The following is a 19,496-nucleotide window of genomic DNA, read 5'->3' as shown; positions in this document are numbered from 1 at the left end:
AGTAATGTATCAAAACAATTGTACCGGGGGCTGTGTGTGTGTGTGCGTGTGTGGTTGTGTACGTCCGTGCACTTTTTGTCTTCAGATGGCTATATAAGCCTATTTCATAGGTTATTGTGTCATTTGTTTAACTTTGAGCACTTTAACCAAATTATTATTATAGTTATGTGACCAAGTACTAATTTCAAGAAACAAATAAAGCAGTACTTTAGGGTCAACTGTATTTGAATCACTGATGTAATATGTAATGTAAGCCTCTTTGTTGTCGTCTTATATATTACCTTATATTATCTATTTACCTCCTTACTAACTTTCTTCCGTCTTTATGTTAGCATGTTGAATTATGTTTGTTTCAGTGTGTAAATTTTTCAAGATAAGAATTCTTTATTTTATATACAGTATAGCCTATGTTGATTAGTATGTTGATGTGACAGGCTTAGCTTGATGTTTTGTCTGTTTTATGTTTTGTGTGGACCCCAGGAAGAGTAGCGAATCTTTTCATCAGCTAATGGGGATCCTAATAAAAATACAAGTACAAGTACTCATATATGACTTGCACTATGCCACCAGATTACAAACACGATGGAGCACAACAAACATATTTGCAGTGTTTGCGATAAGCACTTCACAGAGAAGTCCAACTTGACCCGCCACATGAAGCTTCATGCCCCAAAGGAGCATGAGTGTAGTGTGTGTGGGAAGAGTTTCAGCACTGCGCCTCATTTGCGGGATCACATGAAGCTCCACCAATATCCCAGCATCCCTCTGTACCGCCAGGGAGAGGCCCGCCTCCAGTGCAGCGAGGCAGCAGTGGCCGTGGCTTCCAACACTGTGGTGGTGGACCCCACCTGGCATGACCCCCAGACAGCGGAGGCAGCTGCAATGAAGGCTGGTGGCGAACTGTGGAGAGGCCAATTGGTCCTCACCTTTGGAAAGTATGCTGGGCAGTCTTTCCGATGGCTCCTCGAGAACGCTGTGGGCTGGGTTGTGTGGCTGCTGGCGGAGTACGTGCAGAAGGGGGAGAGGAACGAGCAGCTGAATTGGCAAAAGAAGCGCATGCTGGAGTATGTGCAAGTCTTCCCTTCTGTCATGTGCCACCTGGATAGGAGAGTGAAGGTATTCTCATGTTTTATTCTGTATAGTTTTTCACATGTCAAAGCTGGGTATGTGTGAGTGTCTTACAGCTGCATCATGATTATTTCTGCAGAAACAAGAAGCAAAGACTGAGGCTTCTTCTCAGTCACAACTCCAGCATGATTCCCACTTTGCCACTGATGCAGAGCTGTTGGCTGTTGCAGGTAACATTTTAAGCTGATTTGGGCATGACTTACAAGGATACAAGGATTTTATTGTCGTATGACCGTGAAATTTCTTTCCATAGTCAATGAAACTTGTCGTCCTCTGTCATTCCAGATCAGAGTGTGTGTGTATTGTGTGTATGTCTTGTGCTTTCGTTTGCATGTCTATATTTGTCATGTTTGATTCAATATCACATTTACTGCTACTTAACTACCGTAAACATTTTCTGTTTGTGTGTGTGTTTGTGTGCACGCGCTTGTTTGGGTGTCTGTCTCTATGTGTTTGTGCGTGCGTCCATTTAGAAAGTCTCCTGGATGAGTCGGAGGTGGCTGTGTCCTCTCACATCACCACTGTGGGAGAGCTAACTCCCTCGACCAGTCAGCCAGCTGCGCCATCCCGTCAGGCTCCCTGTGCCCCTGCTGACATCCTACTGGAGGGTTGGCAGAAGTACTGGGAGCAGCCACCCAAGTCCAGCCAAGCCCTTGGCATTGCTCCGGCCAATATCAAGTGGCTCAAGTCTGATGGCACCTATGGCCTGTATGAGAAGGCGTCCAAGTACAAGAACGTCCGAGGAGAGATGGTGGAAAGGAAGCTGTTGAAAGAGAAGATGGAGTTCCACCCGCCCCCACGTCCTCTGTCCATCAAGGGAACGCTGCCCAACATGCTGTCCTTCTTCACCACACCAACCTTCTTCTGGCGCCCGGTTGGCGTGATGAAAGCCATGATCCGCTGCCCCAACGTCAACTGCCCCGCGCCACCGGGGGAGTACCTGGAGAAGAAGGGCTTCGGCACCTACGCCAGGCAAGTGTGCGGCATGCAGTACAATTACACCCTCCTCACGGAGAGGTTGAAGTGCCCACACTGGGAGCGGCTGAGGAAGGGAGCAGGCGCTGATTGGAAAGAGGAGGAGGAGGAAGAGCAAGGCACTCGGCCCACCGCACCGTGCTTTCGGACCAGCGACTGCCCGATGCTCCTGCCTTGCCTTCATCTCTGCCACAGCCAGAAAGACCCCAAGTCCAGTACGAGGAGCACCATCACATTGCTGGGAAAAGGCGTGGAGAAAAGCGGAGGTGAGTTGCTCAGAATTATGTCTTTTATGTAGAGTGCAGGGGGGGCGTCGCCAGAAAGGACTCTGTTGGCCGGTGTAAGAGATGTTAACCGTGGCTGGCGCGAATCATCAAAGTTTTCAAAAAAACGTTTAAAAACAGAATTGTTCTGCAAGCACTTCTAAATTGCACTGACTCACATACTTACCTTTTTTCTGCACTTGTTATCTCATGGCAACTAAGGCAGCTTGACTGTATCTCCAAATTGTTCGTCGCTTTGGATAAAAGTGTCTGATAAATGACTGAATGTAATGTAAATGTGTTAAATGCCCAAGCCATATAAATGAATTCCCAGAAGTGAATTCTTATGGCCTGTGTTCTGTATTTGCAGATTGGACTTTGATGACGCGAACCCAGTACCACAGCCACAAGCGCAATCTTTAACCACTAGGCCCATCCAGCCCAAGCCTGCCACCAGCACATCAGCATCTGCACTGCCATCCGGCGTTTCAGCAGCACCAATACTGCTGGTGGTCCCTGCACAGCCTCGGGCCCCATCGGTCCAGTTTGCTGGGCCCTCCTGCGGTCAGTTGTTAGTGTCTGTTCTGCCCCCACCTGCACCCAAGGTCAAGCCCATAATGCCCAACAAGTCACACAGACCGTGTGGGGCTTGCCAAGTACCACAGTGTGGTGGCATGCGCAAAAGATACATGCCATCCAAAGACAAAGTGGGTAGGAGCAGCCAGAAACTATTCACTTTTTGCCCCAAGACCGGCAAATCCACCACGCCTGGTTTTGAAGATGTCTACACCAGTTATGAACATTTTAAAAGTGTGGTGGACAAGGAACTGGAGAAGAGGAACACTCAACCTCTATAAAGCCTCACCAGACTGTTGGCAGTTTCCACAGCTGTTGTTGCTGTTTGCTGTGTATTGTGTTATTGCATGTTTTTTGGAGACTTCTGAGTAGGTCACTATTTGTTCTCTGTGGTTTCTATTTGTTTGTATTTTATTTGTAAATAGTTTTATATTTGTATAGTGCTTTTCCACCTTTCAAGGCGCTCAAAGCGCTTTACACTACATCGCCATCTACCTACTGGTGACGCAGCACCAGGAGCAATGTGGGGTTCAGTATCTTGCTCAAGGATATTTAGGCAAGTTCACCAGGGCAGAGAATTGAAGCCACAACCTCTGGGTTGGGGGACAACTACTCTACCACTGAGCCATGCCATCCCCATTTTATTTCATTTATTTATCTAGAAGTTTAAGTTATTCTAATTGATATGGCCACTTTTAAAAAATATTTTCATATATTCTCAAAGCCCTTGAGAGTCATTAATGTATCAGGCAGCTTACTTCCGCTTTGTAGCGTTGAGGCCGCTTGTTTTGCTGTCTAAAGCAACTTTGCACTAAAACAGCTCTTATTGATTTTACTACTTTTTAAAAGAATTTTTCAAATGACAATATCTTTGTAGCATTGAGGCCGCTTGTTCTGCTGTCTAGTCGCCTTCTTTGCAAAACTGACTTTTCAAAGTGCAATAACATATGGGGGTTAAATCATTATTCTCATTTTTGCACACACCATTTTGTACTTGAATGCTGCTCTACATGAATGTGCACTTTACATTTGAATGTTTGCTACTTTGTGTACCAAACCAAAATCATAATTCTACTTTTTGCCACTTGAAAGAAAAATGTGGGAAAATACACTATTCCCTACAGTAATCAAAACTTGAAAATATGCTAATTGATAGTATCACTTTTAGCCACTTTTTATGTCATTTTTTAAATTGACAATTTCTTTATGGTATCATATGGTATGGTATCTTTGTGGCATCAGGCAGCTTTTTCCACTGCACCTTCGTGCTCCTTTTCTCCTCACCCCTTTGCCTTGCAAACTGGGCACTGTTGTTTTCTAATGAATGTGTAATGATTGTCCTCTGTACTTAATGTAGCTTATTACTACCTCAAGCACTGACTTCTAAATTTTACTATGAATATGCTTTTGAATGTTGAAAAATACGTTTGTTATATTTGCCTCCTTAAAAGAGCTATATTTGCAGAAAATGTTTTATAGATACTTGACATTTTGAAAATAATATATACATTCAATAAAAATATTTATTTTTTAAAAACTGTTCTCTTTTCATTATGCATCAATCTAACTTTGGCACAGCTCACACTGAAAAAGAAAAGGATTTTGATAGTTAAGTGTCTAAAATAATGCCTCAAATGCTTGCTGTATGATATTTATCTTTTCTGAATTTTAGTACTTTGTTTAGCCTTTGGTCTTACTTTTGATTTTAGGTACGTAGGATTATGATTTGGGAATGAAATAAATTCCCTGCAAGGAGATGTTATTTTAAAGCACCTGACATTTATCAAAAGCAAAAGGAAATCACTGAAAGGGCATGCGAGTAAAGGAGAAGGGTCATTAAAAAAAATTGACAAACAGGTCAGCAGATGGCATCCTAGAGGAAAGATCAGACCCCAGGATCTGCTCAACCCCAGGATCAGCAATAGGGACTTGGGGGGGTCATGAGCCATTCCCAGGCGGTCTCCCATCCAAGTACTAACCAGGCCCGACCCTGCTTAGCTTCCGAGATCGGACGAGATCGGGCGTTCTCAGGGTAGTATGGCCGTAAGCGAAGAGTTCTGTTGAAAAAATCCTATTTAAACATTATACAGGTTACATGTGACAACACCTGGATATTTGTTTCTGGCTATAAAAGCTAATTGGCAGAAATGGCGACCTCTGCGGACCAACTGGTAGATGTCCTCTATCTATTACCTAGCTTACTACTAAGGTTGGGAATCTGGCATGAAGCAGATTCGATATGTATCTAGATACACAGGCTACGATTCGATTAAAAAACGATACATAGTTTAAGAACGATACGGTTCGATACTGAGTGAAAACGATACGATAGTAAACATTTGTTGCGTGTGTTCGTACAGTATTTTAAACATATAAAAAAAGACCACATTTCTAATAGCAAAATTAAACAACAAAATTTCATACCAATGTTATGTTTTATTTATATATATATATATATATATATATATAAAAATAAGGCTGACTATATGACCGTCATTTTGTTGGATGGGGTTGATAATAAAATACAACTCCAGTGACAGACAATAATAAAGTGCAGTAATTCAATTACTGCATTTCCTGGTGTTTTGAACACAAGAGGTAAGAAATTTAAGTGCAAACTTTCAACGTAAACATCTTACAAACAAAATTATATGCAGCAGTTCTAGAAAAAAATAATTAAACCTGCAATGTTATCATAAATAATAATAATATAATTATGCTTTACCACTGGTATAATTGGGGGAATAAAAACATGGCATTTTAGACAGACAGGTCAATAATCATTACTTTAACCTTATACACAGCAAAAGTCATTCACTTATGCCTGTGCTTCCACATTTTTCATCTCTCATCACTGTCCATATCTTTTTTGAAGGGCAGATTTTTTCTTGAGGAAGATTAACTAATCCACATGTTCATATTTAAGGTGACTGTGTTTCGTGGAAACACAATCTCGAGAGGGTCGTGCTGCCCTTTCCACCATTGTAGTGGGTTATTTTTCAGGGTTAAAAACTCACGATCTCTGTACCGCTCCACACTTTACACTGGCTCTGTCCCATGCGAACAGATCTGGCTGCCTTCATCACTTCAAAGTCAGACTTTTGTTTTCCTGGGTGCGCTGAAAATCAATCGCTGCACGTCGCTGGCGCCGGTGCTCAAACTGTCCATTGTTTTAGCATGTTGCTTCGTTGCCACTACTAGTTTCGTTTTGGGCTGTGAAGAAAACGCTACGGAGCATGCGTTACGGTGGTTTTGTTAGCTCTCGCGTTGTTATGACACGCCCGTGACCATCAGGTAATGACGGCAACTACTAGCGGTTCTGCCGAAATGAATGGGAAGTTGAGGCAACCACGACGGTGGTCACAATCTAAGTGCACTGTGTGGTGAATGACACAACCGCAGCATGTGAGGTAAAAGCTAAATTATTATCATATTAAGCAATGCATTGAACTAGGCATTAGAAGCCGATTCTTGTGCTAGCGATAGCCGAATTCTATCTCTACGATCGATTCGTTGAATATTTAATGGCTAATTACTGTCGAATGGTAACTTTACTATCGATACAGCTGTATCTCTCACCTGTAAAACCGGATATCCGGTAGTATCGGTTTATCGTTCTCAAGCTTACTGACTACTACTACTACTACTACTATGTAATATGCAGATTAGCAAAAGGCCAAACGTCAAAATTAATTTAGATGAGGGGTTTCAGTCATAATTAAGGGCATCAAAAGAACTCCATTAAATTTCGCAATAATTGCAGGTGAGTGTTATCAACTCTTTCTTTGTCTGTGGCACTGTTTTGACACTGTGGGTTAATAAAAACACAGCTGCAAAATAATAAAAAAAAAATAAAAAAGTAGTTTTAAAGATGAGAACAAAAAGCTTACAGCACCTGGTATTCCCAGGCGGTCTCCCATCCAAGTACTAACCAGGCCCGACCCTGCTTAGCTTCCGAGATCGGACGAGATCGGGCGTTCTCAGGGTAGTATGGCCGTAAGCGACAGTTGCTGTACAGAAAAACCTATTTAAACATTGTTGAGAGTACATGTGACACCACCTTGATATTTGTTTCTGGCTATAAAAACTGATCAACTGGCAGACTTGGCTCAAATGGCGACCTCTGCGGACCAATCGGTAGAAGTCCTCTATCTATTACCTACCTTACTACTAGGGTTGGGAATCTCTGGCATGAAGTCGATTCGATATGTATCTAGATACACAGGTTATGATTCGATTAAAAAAACGATACATTTTTAAGGCCGTGCGATTCGATACAGTTTAAGAAAGATACGGTTCGATACACAGTGAAAACGATACGATAGTAAACATTTGTTGTGTGTGTGTGTTCGTGCAATATTTTAAACATATAAAAAAGACCACATTTCTAATAGCAAAATTAAACAACAAAATTTCATACCAATGATATTTATATTATATATATATATATATATATATATATATATATATATATATATATATAAAATAAGGCTTACTATATGACTGTCATTTTGTTGGATGGGGTTGATAATAAAATAAAACTCCAGTGACAGACAACAATAAAGTGCAGTAATTCAATTACTGCATTTCCTGGTGTTTTTGAACACAAGAGCTAAGTAATTTTCGTGCAAACATTCAACGTAAACATCTTACAAGTAAAAAATATTAATTATATGCAGCAGCTCTAGAAAAAAAAAAGAATTAAACATGCAATGTTATCATAAATAAATAATAAATTATGCTTCACCACTGGTATAATTGGGGGATAAAAAACACGGCATTTTAGACAGGTCAATAATCATTACTTTAACCCAGTGCTTCTCAATTATTTTCTGTCACGCCCCCCCAAGGAAGACGTAAATGTTTCTCGCCCCCCCAAACTCTCTGCCGCCACTGTAAATAGTATCATTTGTCTATAAAATTACTATTATAAATACGCATCTGCCTAACATTGTGTCCTTTTTTTCTAATAAAGAAAAAAAGTAACATAGATCAACTTATAATAAAGTATAACTTTATTAACATTGTTTTGTTTGTAACAGAGAAGACTTGACGTGCATCAATTTGCCTGAATTTTTTTTTTAAATTCACATCCAAACTAAAAAATACACTCAAGGTACATTTTTGACCATTTGATACAGAAAAATAAAATGTAATAAAATCAGTAAATAATAACAAATTAAAATTGATTAGAAACATTCACTCATGAGGACAATGTGCCAAAAAATTTGACCGAAAAAACAAATCTGAATAAAAGAAAAAGTGTCCTTGGACAGGACAGTTTTTATTTTTGCTGCTCACTGTATTTACCTCCTTTGCAATGGTGTGGAGTTATTTTGCAATGAGCATGCTAACAATGCTCACTGGTTTACTGATATAACACTGACAAAGCAGGACGATTGTTGGCAATATTCGGCACGTTTTCACTCAAAAAAATCAAGCGGCTTAACAATGAGATTGGGGTCTAATGTCTTTCAGTGGCGTCTTAATGGAGTGGCGTCTTAATTGATTTGGCTTCTGGCTGTCTGCTATAATTATTTTTAGACACAGTAAACAGTGGTCTTTCATCATCACCCACTGTATTAAAAGTCAAAGCTAAAAGGCAAACGGCACGAAAAAGCGTATTCACGGCGGCCGAGGAAGAACCGTAGGTGAGGGCGGTCGTCGTGACGATCCCAAGCCGAAAATGGCACTTCTCGGGCGGCGACGTGAGAACCGGTGTTCGGCCATTCCTTACTACGCGGCGAAACGTCCTACACAATGCTCAGGGCGCTTGCGCGTGCATCCACACGCATGCGCACGCCGCACATCGGTTAGAAGCGGCGAGTACTCACTATTTTTGTTTTTATTTAGTTATTTAGAACCTTTTCACTGCCTCAAAGATACTTTTTGCATGTATTACCCTCTCATACTTTTAACCATTGTGTTTTTTTGTGTTAGCTTTGAAGCAGTTGACCACATTAGTCACGTAGCGTATTTAAACCGTCCTTATTGGATATAACTACATTTAAGTATTTTCTGCAGGCATTTTTTTAGTACTTTATTCCTTTATGCAGCTAAACAAAACAAGTTTAGAGCGCACGGTAGTACTTTAGGTGTCAAATTCGACTAATGTAGTAGGTTTCGCCGATGTAGCATATTTTGGCAGAACACCGGACAAGACAGTGGGTCGCTGCGTGAGTGAGTCCGGTCGGAAAACGGCTTTCGAAAACGGCGGTGGCACACTGCTCTTCATATCTGTTGTCTGTGTGTGCTGAGTGCTCTTCCTTAGTTCAAAAATACTGCGCGCACTCTGAAAATGAGAGCGCCACTGCCACCTACTGAGTGGATGTGCAAGTACACTTTATTCCAGTACGGCAAAAAAAAAAAAAACATGTTCCCCGAGGTCACATGCGCCCCCCCTGGCATCGCTCTGCGCCCCCCCAGGGGGGCGCGCCCCACTATTTGAGAAGTACTGCTTTAACCTCATACACAGCAAAGTCATTCACTTATGCCTGTGCTTCCACATTTTTATTCCTCATCACTGTCCATATCTTTTTTGAAGGGCAGATTTTTTCTTGAGGAAGATCAACTAATCCACATGTTCATGTTTAAGGTGACTGCGTTTCGTGGAAACAAAATCTCCAGAGGGTCGTGCTGCCCTTTCCACCATTGTAGTGGGTTATTTTTTAGGGTTAAAAACTCACTATCTCTGTACCGCTCCACACTTTACACTGGCTCTGTCCCATGCGAACAGATCTGGCTGCCCTCATCACTTCAAAGTCCATCTTTTGTTTTCATGTTTGTGTTGAAAATCAATCGTTGCACGTCACAGGCGTGGTGCGCAAACTGTCCATTGTTTTAGCATGTTGCTTCGTTGCCACTACTAGTTTCGTTTTGGGCTGTAAAGAAAACGCTACGGAGCGTGCGTTACAGTGGTTTTGTTAGCTCTCGCATTGTTATGACACGCCCGTGACCATCGGGTAATGACGGCGACTACTAGCGGTTCTGCCGAAATGAATGGGAAGTTGAGGCAACCACCATGGCGGTCACAATCTAAGTGCGCTGTGTGGTGAATGACACAAGCGCAGCATGTAAGGTAAAAGCTAAATTATTATCATATTAAGTAATGCATTGAACTAGGCATTAGAAGCCGATTCTTGTGCTCGCGATAGCCGAGTTCTATCTCTACTATCGATTCATTGAATATTTAATGGCTAAATACTGTCGAATGGTAACTTTACTATCGATACAGCTGTATCTCTCATACTACTACTACTAACACTACTATGTAAAATGCAGATTAGCAAAAGGCCAAATGTCAAAATAAATTTAGATGAGGGGTTTTAGTCATGATTTAGGGCCAGGGTCCTCAATTAGCGGACCGCGGTCCACGACCGGACCACGGCACACCTCTCTGCAGACCTAGAGCAAACGGCACGTTTCAAAAAAAAAGAATACTAATTTTCACATATATTATTTGTATGACTTTCCAATCAATCGCTATGCGCTACTATTCTATTGCTAAATTCTGTTTCATTTTTAGTCAATTATCTTCCATGTTCCCACTTCTGTTGTCATTTCTATGACAACCATGCACTGATTGGCTGAGAGAGCCTGCATGCTGCTAGCTTAATTAATAAATCCCCTGGGTGTTATTTGTCCATTTTTTGGCTTTTTTCGTTTTTTTCTGTGTTTAAAAGGAAAAAAAGCATTTGAAAAAATACACTAGGGAGCTGATATTTCCTGCAGGATACTAAATCATGTAGAAGTTCGAAATGGCACCATCAGGCAATTTCTAACTTATTGCAAACAGGCTGGGAAGATTTGCACTAAACTCTTGTTATTTTGCCATTTTTTGGCTCATTGACTCCCATTATAAATCATGATTTTTAATATGCTGTAAACCTGATGTTTTATCATGCATTTTCCGTGATTATTGATGCAATCGCTTCTTTGGCGAGTCAAAAACATGCAGATAAAAAAATTTTTGTGTTGACACCCAGAAGTCACTAGATGGAGCCATAGGCCAATACATGAATTTGCTTGCGAAGCTAGCTTTAGATCGGTCAAAAATTAATGCAATAAAGATGGTTGGCTTTACAAAAAAATTGGTGATAATGTTGTCTGAGCTCACTTTCAGTCTATTTGGGCATGCGTATTTGCAATTTTGCACGTTTGCACAAGACAATAAAAAGGTACTTCCCGGAAATGCAAAAAAAACAAAACAAAAAAACACGTGTTTATTGTTGTCGTTTGAATTTCAACTCTTATTGGTTGGGTGTTTGAATTTCTTTACTCTCATTGGTTCTGGGCATTTTGGGAGTCTCTGTTCTCGCGAGGATCACCATTTTGCATTTCTTCCAACACAACTGTGATCGATGGCGGCGAGAAGTATTTCACCGCAGGACACGATTCGAATGGTGTTAGAAAATCCTGATTCCGACGACGACGACCTTTGTTCGGACGCTTCTTTGGAGAGCCCAGAAGACATTGAACAAATTCTTCCGGACTTTCGATGCCGGAGGAGGACGGCTTTGATGACGAGGATTAGGAAATAGTTGACAACATAATGAGATGAAAGCGGGGAGCAGAAGGCGGGGGCACGGACATGACCACGTTGAGGCGCATGACGAAAATGACGGCGATCGAGGTAATGACGAGAGTGAGTAAGCAAATGTTTTGCATTTCAAGGTTTGTCTTGTAAAAGCTGATCAAAGATCAAAGCTGTTATTGTTGTGTGCGCTTGTGCTTTGAAGGCCTGTGGCACATACTCCTGCCGCCGGCGCGCACTCAGGTGGCCAATGTGTGAGTTTTTTCACATGCCGGACATTTCGTCATGCAGCGCGTTTGTGCTGTTCACGGAGATCTACCCTCGTTTGTGCTGTTCACGGAGATCTACCCTGAGTGGAACGTGAAGAAAAGCTACAAGCGCCGACTATTTCTTGAGGAACTTGGCAAGGCTCTAATTCGCCCAGAAGTCCTAAAACGGGAACCACCGCCTTCTGCCGAAGGCTTGGTTGAGCAGCGAGCTGGACCCCCGTCCAAGCGCAAACAATGTGGCCTTTGCACAAAGCCACTTCGGGCTTCGAACATAATAATAAATAATAATACATTTTATTTATAACGCACTTTACATTTGAACAACAAATCTCAAAGTGCACATCATGAATTGTGTATGTTGTTATTATGTTAACTGTTATATTGTATGTATGTTTTGTAAAATTGTTAACATAAATTCTATCATCAAATCAGTTATTGTCACGTTGTCACAGTCTTGTTCTAAAACAAAAAATCTATTGTTACGACTTTTACTTATCCAATGATGTAATTATGTAATATAAAATATTTTAGTTTGATTTATATATAGCCTATATAGCATAGTTAGTTTTACTATTAGGATAATGCTGCTATTATTGTCCATAGGGGGCCAAAACAAAAAAACTATATGTTTAGATAGGTCTGATGCCACTGAACATTGTGAGTGGTTGAAAATGAAAACATATTCAGAAATAACTTAGTTATCACACTTCAAAGGAAAAGCCATTTTTTGGACAAAATCACAAGAGTTGAATGTAAATGAGAAAACTGCAATTGTGTAAAAAGTGGGTGTGCATAAAAAAATTGGTTGTTACGACTTGTGGACTTATTCAAGCCTCTAACTATGTGATATGGAATATTCAAATTAGACTTTTGTTTTTTATATATATACAGCATAGTTAGTTTTGCTATTCGGATAATGCTGCTATTATTGTCCATAGGGGGCATTGAAAAATAAAAAAAATAAAAAACTATATATGTGTAGATAGGTCTGATGCCACTGAAGATTTTGAGTGGTTGAAAGTGAAAAAATATTCAGAAATGACTTAGTTATCACACTTCAAAGGAAAAGCCATTTTTTGGACAAAATCACAAGAGTTTAGTGTAAATGAGAAAACTGCAAATGTGTAAAAACTGGGCATGCATAAAAAAATCGGTTGTTATGACTTAACGACTTATTCAAGCCTCTAACTATGTGATATGGAATATTCAAATTAGACTTTTGTTTTTTATATATATACAGCATAGTTAGTTTTGCTATTCGGATAATGCTGCTATTATTGTCCATAGGGGGCATTGAAAAATAAAAAAAATAAAAAACTATATATGTGTAGATAGGTCTGATGCCACTGAAGATTTTGAGTGGTTGAAAGTGAAAAAATATTCAGAAATGACTTAGTTATCACACTTCAAAGGAAAAGCCATTTTTTGGACAAAATCACAAGAGTTTAGTGTAAATGAGAAAACTGCAAATGTGTAAAAACTGGGCATGCATAAAAAAATCGGTTGTTATGACTTAACGACTTATTCAAGCCTCTAACTATGTGATATGGAATATTCAAATTAGACTTTTGTTTTTTATATATATACAGCATAGTTAGTTTTGCTATTCGGATAATGCTGCTATTATTGTCCATAGGGGGCATTGAAAAATAAAAAAAATAAAAAACTATATATGTGTAGATAGGTCTGATGCCACTGAAGATTTTGAGTGGTTGAAAGTGAAAAAATATTCAGAAATGACTTAGTTATCACACTTCAAAGGAAAAGCCATTTTTTGGACAAAATCACAAGAGTTTAGTGTAAATGAGAAAACTGCAAATGTGTAAAAACTGGGCATGCATAAAAAAATCGGTTGTTATGACTTAACGACTTATTCAAGCCTCTAACTATGTGATATGGAATATTCAAATTAGACTTTTGTTTTTTATATATATACAGCATAGTTAGTTTTGCTATTCGGATAATGCTGCTATTATTGTCCATAGGGGGCATTGAAAAATAAAAAAAATAAAAAACTATATATGTGTAGATAGGTCTGATGCCACTGAAGATTTTGAGTGGTTGAAAGTGAAATAATATTCAGAAATGACTTAGTTATCACACTTCAAAGGAAAAGCCATTTTTTGGACTAAATCACAAGAGTTTAGTGTAAATGAGAAAACTGCAAATGTGTAAAAACTGGGCATGCATAAAAAAATCGGTTGTTATGACTTAACGACTTATTCAAGCCTCTAACTATGTGATATGGAATATTCAAATTAGACTTTTGTTTTTTATATATATACAGCATAGTTAGTTTTGCTATTCGGATAATGCTGCTATTATTGTCCATAGGGGGCATTGAAAAATTTAAAAAAAATTAAAAACTTTATATGTGTAGATAGGTCTGACGCCACTGAACATTTTGAGTGGCTGAAAGTGAAAAAATATTCAGAAATGACTTAGTTATCACACTTCAAAGGAAAAGCCATTTTTTTGGACAAAATCACAAGAATTTAGTCAAGATAAAATAACGCCCAAGGGTTAAGTGGACGGACCGCAGCAGTGTGAAACATGACTCGCACCCGGCACTTTACTATGTATATGTCTACATGCCACCAGTGGAAGACCAAATCTAACAAAATCTCATACTCAAAATTGATCAAGAGAAGAAAAGTGGACAACGAAAATCGCCATTTCAATGAGGAATGGACTGACAAACATGCGTCCATTTTACCAACTGCAAGTACCAAACCTATGTGCATAATATGCTTAAGGACAGTTGCTCTGATAAAAAGTGAAAATGTAAAACGTCATTATGTTAAAGAGCACAGCTCTTTTAAAGAGAAGTTTCCTCCTAAATCAGAATTGAGAAGGCAAGAAATTAACAGGTTGAAGCAGTCATATCAAGAGTCAAGCAAGGTTATTGTTGAATCTATGACACAACAACAAATTGCAACGGAGTGCTCTCCCAGAGTGTCAAGGGAGTTGGCCAAACATAAGAAGCCGTTCTCTGATGGAGAAATAATAAAAGAGTGCATGACTGAAGTGATTGAAGCAATGTTCAAAGGAAAAGAAAAGGAGGAAATGACAACAAAAATTAAACAAATCTCACTCCTAGATTCATCAACCACAAGATGCACTGAAGTACTGGCTGATGATGTGAGTCAACAGCTTTGTGACCCCCGAATGCCATTTCTCTCATTGAGCAGTGTTTTACAGTTAAAGTTACTGTCAATAATTATCATGTTTGCACCTTAATGACAGAGCTTGTCATTTATGTTCTCTACATGTGAACATGCACTGAACTACCTGTACATGTTTTCTTTTTTTGTCCAGCAGCGTTTTACAGTGACAAAATGTACTGTCAATAGTTATTGTTTGCACCTAATGACAGATCTTGTCAATTATTTCGTGTACATGTGTTAACATTGTGCTTGTATGTTTTTTTGTATTTTTATTTTAAGTGATGAAAATGTTTTGTGAATTTATTTTTATTTAATCGGAATGTGCATTGTATTTTTGTTTGGTCAAAAGAAAACAACCTTTACCACCTTCGACCTGCCTTGTACTTGACCGACATTAATAAAAGGAGGATTTGTATTTGAAGACCCCTAATTTAGGGCATCAAAAGAACTTGAGCATCCATTAAATTTCGCAATGATTGCAGGCGAGCGTTATCAACTCTTTCTTTGTCTGTGGCACTGTTTTAACACTGTGGGCAAATAAAAACACAGCAGCAAAAATAATTTTGTGCACTGCACTCTCAAAAAAACAAGTATTTGCAAAAGAAAAAAAAAATAGTTTTAAAGATGCGAACAAAAAGCTTACAGCACCTGGTATTCCCAGGCGGTCTCCCATCCAAGTACTAACCAGGCCCGACCCTGCTTAGCTTCCGAGATCGGACGAGATCGGGCGTTCTCAGGGTAGTGTGGCCGTAAGCGATGAAAGGCATTGAAAAATACCTATTTAAACATTTACACAAGTTACGTGCAACTAGGCCTGTCAGGAAAACAAATTTTAGTGTGCGATAATTATTCTCATAAATTATTGCGATATGCGATATTATTGCGCCCCCCCCAATTTTTTTTTAACCAATTTACAATAACACAGTGCGACTACAGTATATATTAATAGATCAAGTACACCCATTTAAACACGATAAATATTTACTCTTAAATTCAAATATACTTTTTAAGAAATCACAACTAAAAACAAAAGACCCTGCCTCTTAACAGGCATGAAAATGGGTCAGGGGTTAAAAAGGTGAGAAAGGTGTGGAGGAAATATGTTCCGGCGTTCTGCCAAAATGTCCTCTGTCGGCGAAACGTCCTACATGTGGCGAATTTGACCATTTTAATTTTTCACATAAGGCTTAATATTCGAGCGGGGGTTTAATTAGTTGAAGGAATTGATTTCAACCACCATTGACTCGCACTAGCTTAGCCACTCCGGACCCCTGAAACTAACAAATAACTGGCAAACTGCACAGAATTTGTTCAAATCAACTCCAACGACTAATTAAACCCCGACTAACTCAAAGATTAAGCCTAATGTAAAAAATTCTGCTTCCCCTTGAAAATAAAGACCATTGAATATGGCCATTAAAATGTTGTCTATAAAAGTTTTAGAGCAATAAAATAAACAACAAAAATGAATGAAATGAACAAGAATCCTTCAAACTATTTCATAATGGGTCCAAATTATTTTTCGAACAGATCATGTGACGATAGCACCTTAGAGACAGCCGTTTGCATTGCTTAGCCAAAACTACAGCTGAGGAGGCAAGATGGATATTTAGAATTTCTTTAAACCTAAGCTTTCAAAACCTTCAACAACAACTGAGCTTGAACCGAGGATTGAGCACGAGCAGTATCAAAAAGTCCTGGCTTTCGTGTTACCTGTTGTGCTGTAATTCCAAGTGGTGCTTGAATTGGATGCTTATAGCGGTCGATAGTCTTTTTGAGCCAGCGCAAAGTTCGCAGCGCACGGAGATATTTTTGTCATCTTTACTGGACAAAAATGTGACGTAATGGCTGTGTTTCCAGAGTGCAAATGCAGCCGTTTGTAGTATATCTCCTGCCTATTTCATTGCATCCTGGAGGGGAAGCAAGGTTGTGTTGTTTTGGCCGCAAACTCCCAGCGCTCACGGCTCACGCATCATGGTAATACACGTGACCCTTTTTTTTCCATCCTTGATTAGAAAATGTGACATGTGATGTCACTCCCATGACTACAGTATTCTTCATTCTACATACATTATGGGGCAATAACAAAATAGTAACGCACAGGCATCAAGGAAAGTAATTTTACTCAGATTACTGATTTAGAAAAATGAACGCGTTAGATTGTTCTTTACTGAAAGAAAGTAATCAGATTACAGTTACGCATTACTCACATAACGCGTTACTGACAACACTGCTTTTATATTACCGTTAAATACACATAACAAGCTTGACGCTACCTTAACGGGAGCTATTTTTTCACCGGACGCTCTGGCAGTGTTCAACGCAAGCTGCGACAAACGGCAGTAACTTTGTCATACCGCAAAATATGAAAACTATTCAAACCATTTCTCACCAAATTCAATTTGCTGGCGAATGCATTCATCTAAAAAAAAAAAATGGGAGTGAGACCTCACCTCGTCCAGCGAACGTGAATTTGTTCTTAGGACAAGATCATCTGTCGCAATTAGCGATCTTTGACGCTCTTTTTCTCCTCCCCACATACAAACTTGATTCTCTCTCAGCGGCTGTGATTAACCTCAGTGAAGTTGCTCTCCTAACTAAGCCTTGCCTATCATTCGTCTTTGTAAGTTTTTAGTAACTTTGTGTATTGAATTTGAAAGGAAAATGTGTGTTTTGTTTTTGGCGAACTTTTTCATGAAGCTAAACTGTTGAAGCGACTCACACGTGGAAAAATACGATTGTACAACGTTTTAAATGTATTCATTTGGTATATTTCAGTTACCACGATTTGAGAGACCAATAAATTGAAGAATTTACGCCTTGCGTTTGGAGTGTTTCTTTTTGGGTTTGCTGGAATAGCGTCACTTACACTCGCACCATCAAACAGAGGAAGGGGTAAGTGCTGCCGCGCCAAGCCACTTCTGGCTGCAGATTTCAGACACATGAAAAATAACGAATACGTACTACTGTATGACGGAAAATTTTTAGTGGTTTTGTAACCGCCACGTTTTCATAGCATGGTAAACCATGAAGGTAACCGGCACATGCCTACACCCGAACCCCCCCACCCCCCTTAAAAGTTTTCTCCTCGGATCTACACGATTCACGTAGGTCATCCTTTTTGACTTCAAAACGGCGAATTTCGCCGAAAGGTGAGAGATTTTCATGCCTGCTTAAGTAAAAAACAACAATATTGATACCGCACAGAAACACAGAATAAATAAAAAGTGTTTAAAAAAAAAAAAAAAATTGCACTTAATAACTTAAGCATTTAGGAAAATGAAAACTTTTCCCGTCATAGCTTCTGCAATGGTGTTCCATAGGGATGCAACGATACAGTTAAGTCATGGTTCGGTACGAATTTTGATACGGGGGACACGATTTTCGATCCGATTTAATACATTTAATGCTCTGTAAAAAAAAAAAAAAAACAATTGTATTTTTTGTTTCTTTTTTTTTTTTTTTTTTTTTTTTTTTTTTTTTTTGCTAACGAGAAAAAATTAAATTGCCATCATATAAACATCCATTTTAGTGCATAATATTTACGTGCTTACTTCTTACTGATAAGAAAAAAATTTGTATAAAAGTGCTGAGAACAATCTTTACTGTTTGTAAAGTGAGGCAGGGCACACCGTTGATTGCTACAGCTCTCTTAGCAGCTAGGTTTACTACATGAGCAAGACGTCCTATTTATGGTCCGAATCCATCTGTGTCGCGTACTGAATTAATAATATTTGCAACATTTTCTATAGTCACTGGTATGGATTGATTTGGCCTTCTTAACTTCATGTGACAAATGACAGTTTAGAATTCATCGATGTAGTATATAGACTACATGTCCCATAATCACTCTGGGCTCACGTAGCCAATGGCATGGGACGTATTACATCTAGTTTGCCATTCCATGATATCTAGTGTGTGCGCGGAACCGTGCATTAAAAAAGTTAGCAAGCGCCGCTGAAGTCACGTCTGCTCATTACTACACAACACCAGCATATGACGGCTTTCATAAACAGGACGAGTTTGAAGCACAGCGCTCTTAATTTCATTCAGCTGTTCGTTGTCAAAGTGAGGTTATTCGTAGCAGCCAAGTCTGTAACAATGTTTTGGCGGACTTCGTTGTAAATATCCAGCGTTGTGCCGAAAAATAGCCGCCCCGCGTGAAATGTCACTCCTGACGGGAGCGCCCACACGTCAACAACACCGGCGCGCCATAGATGGCCCACAGTCACTCCGGAGCACTGACGCGGCCGGTATACGTCGAACAATAGGATATAATGGGAACGATTGGCTCCGGCGCTAGTTTTTGCCGGACCTGGAACGAAGATGCATTTTGCGCAGTTGGTAACGAACTTTTAACAGGAGGTCTGCCGCACGCGCGCACACACGTGCACGCGAGGCGATAAATCGCAGCGGAAAAATGACCGCCTCCATATTTATATATCGCGCGATAAATGGAATTATTGCATATTGCGACAGGCTTACGTGCAACAACACTTGGATATTTGTGTCCGGCTGTGAAAAACGGATAAAAAGCTGCTCTATTTACAAGTCCTTCTCAAAAATTAGCATATTGTGAAAAAGT

General features: G+C 39.6%; 2 protein-coding genes, 1 long non-coding RNA gene, 2 other non-coding genes and 1 pseudogene across 6 annotated transcripts in view; 2 read left to right on the top strand and 4 right to left on the bottom strand.

Annotated features, from left to right (window-relative positions):
* LOC130911878 (RNA-binding protein 12B-like) overlaps positions 1-19,496 on the bottom strand; it is a 53,925-nt gene that overhangs the window by 23,592 nt on the left and 10,837 nt on the right. The window lies entirely within an intron of this gene.
* LOC130911989 (uncharacterized) lies at positions 1,460-4,436 on the top strand. Its single transcript, XM_057829694.1, has 2 exons — positions 1,460-2,369; positions 2,737-4,436. The coding sequence occupies exons 1-2, from the start codon at positions 1,460-1,462 to the stop codon at positions 2,787-2,789; spliced, it is 963 nt and encodes a 320-aa protein (XP_057685677.1). The 3' UTR covers positions 2,790-4,436.
* On the bottom strand, positions 4,869-4,991 carry LOC130912588 (uncharacterized; annotated as a pseudogene).
* On the bottom strand, positions 6,826-6,944 carry LOC130912573 (5S ribosomal RNA). Its single transcript, XR_009062628.1, has one exon. It is a non-coding gene; the product is annotated as a 5S ribosomal RNA (ribosomal RNA).
* On the top strand, positions 10,584-12,175 carry LOC130911879 (uncharacterized). Of its 2 annotated transcripts, none has more exons than XR_009062489.1 (2): positions 10,584-11,574; positions 11,681-12,175. It is a non-coding gene; the product is annotated as an uncharacterized LOC130911879 (long non-coding RNA). The 2 variants fall into 2 exon arrangements; XR_009062488.1 differs by having other exon boundaries at positions 10,584-11,586.
* Positions 15,548-15,666, bottom strand: LOC130912585 (5S ribosomal RNA). Its single transcript, XR_009062638.1, has one exon. It is a non-coding gene; the product is annotated as a 5S ribosomal RNA (ribosomal RNA).

The sequence above is a fragment of the Corythoichthys intestinalis genome, chromosome 2, assembly GCF_030265065.1.
Source record: "Corythoichthys intestinalis isolate RoL2023-P3 chromosome 2, ASM3026506v1, whole genome shotgun sequence".
Classification (NCBI taxonomy): domain Eukaryota; kingdom Metazoa; phylum Chordata; class Actinopteri; order Syngnathiformes; family Syngnathidae; genus Corythoichthys; species Corythoichthys intestinalis.
The sequence above is the reverse complement of the archived record's forward strand: the minus strand, read 5'-3'. Positions and strand labels throughout refer to the sequence as shown.

Excerpts from the sequence above, each read along its gene's own strand:
- LOC130911989 (XM_057829694.1), top strand. The coding sequence starts at position 1,460 with ATGTCTATATTTGTCATGTTTGATTCAATATCACATTTACTGCTACTT. Across the intron at positions 2,370-2,736 it reads AGGCGTGGAGAAAAGCGGAG|ATTGGACTTTGATGACGCGA; the intron begins GTGAGTTGCTCA and ends CTGTATTTGCAG.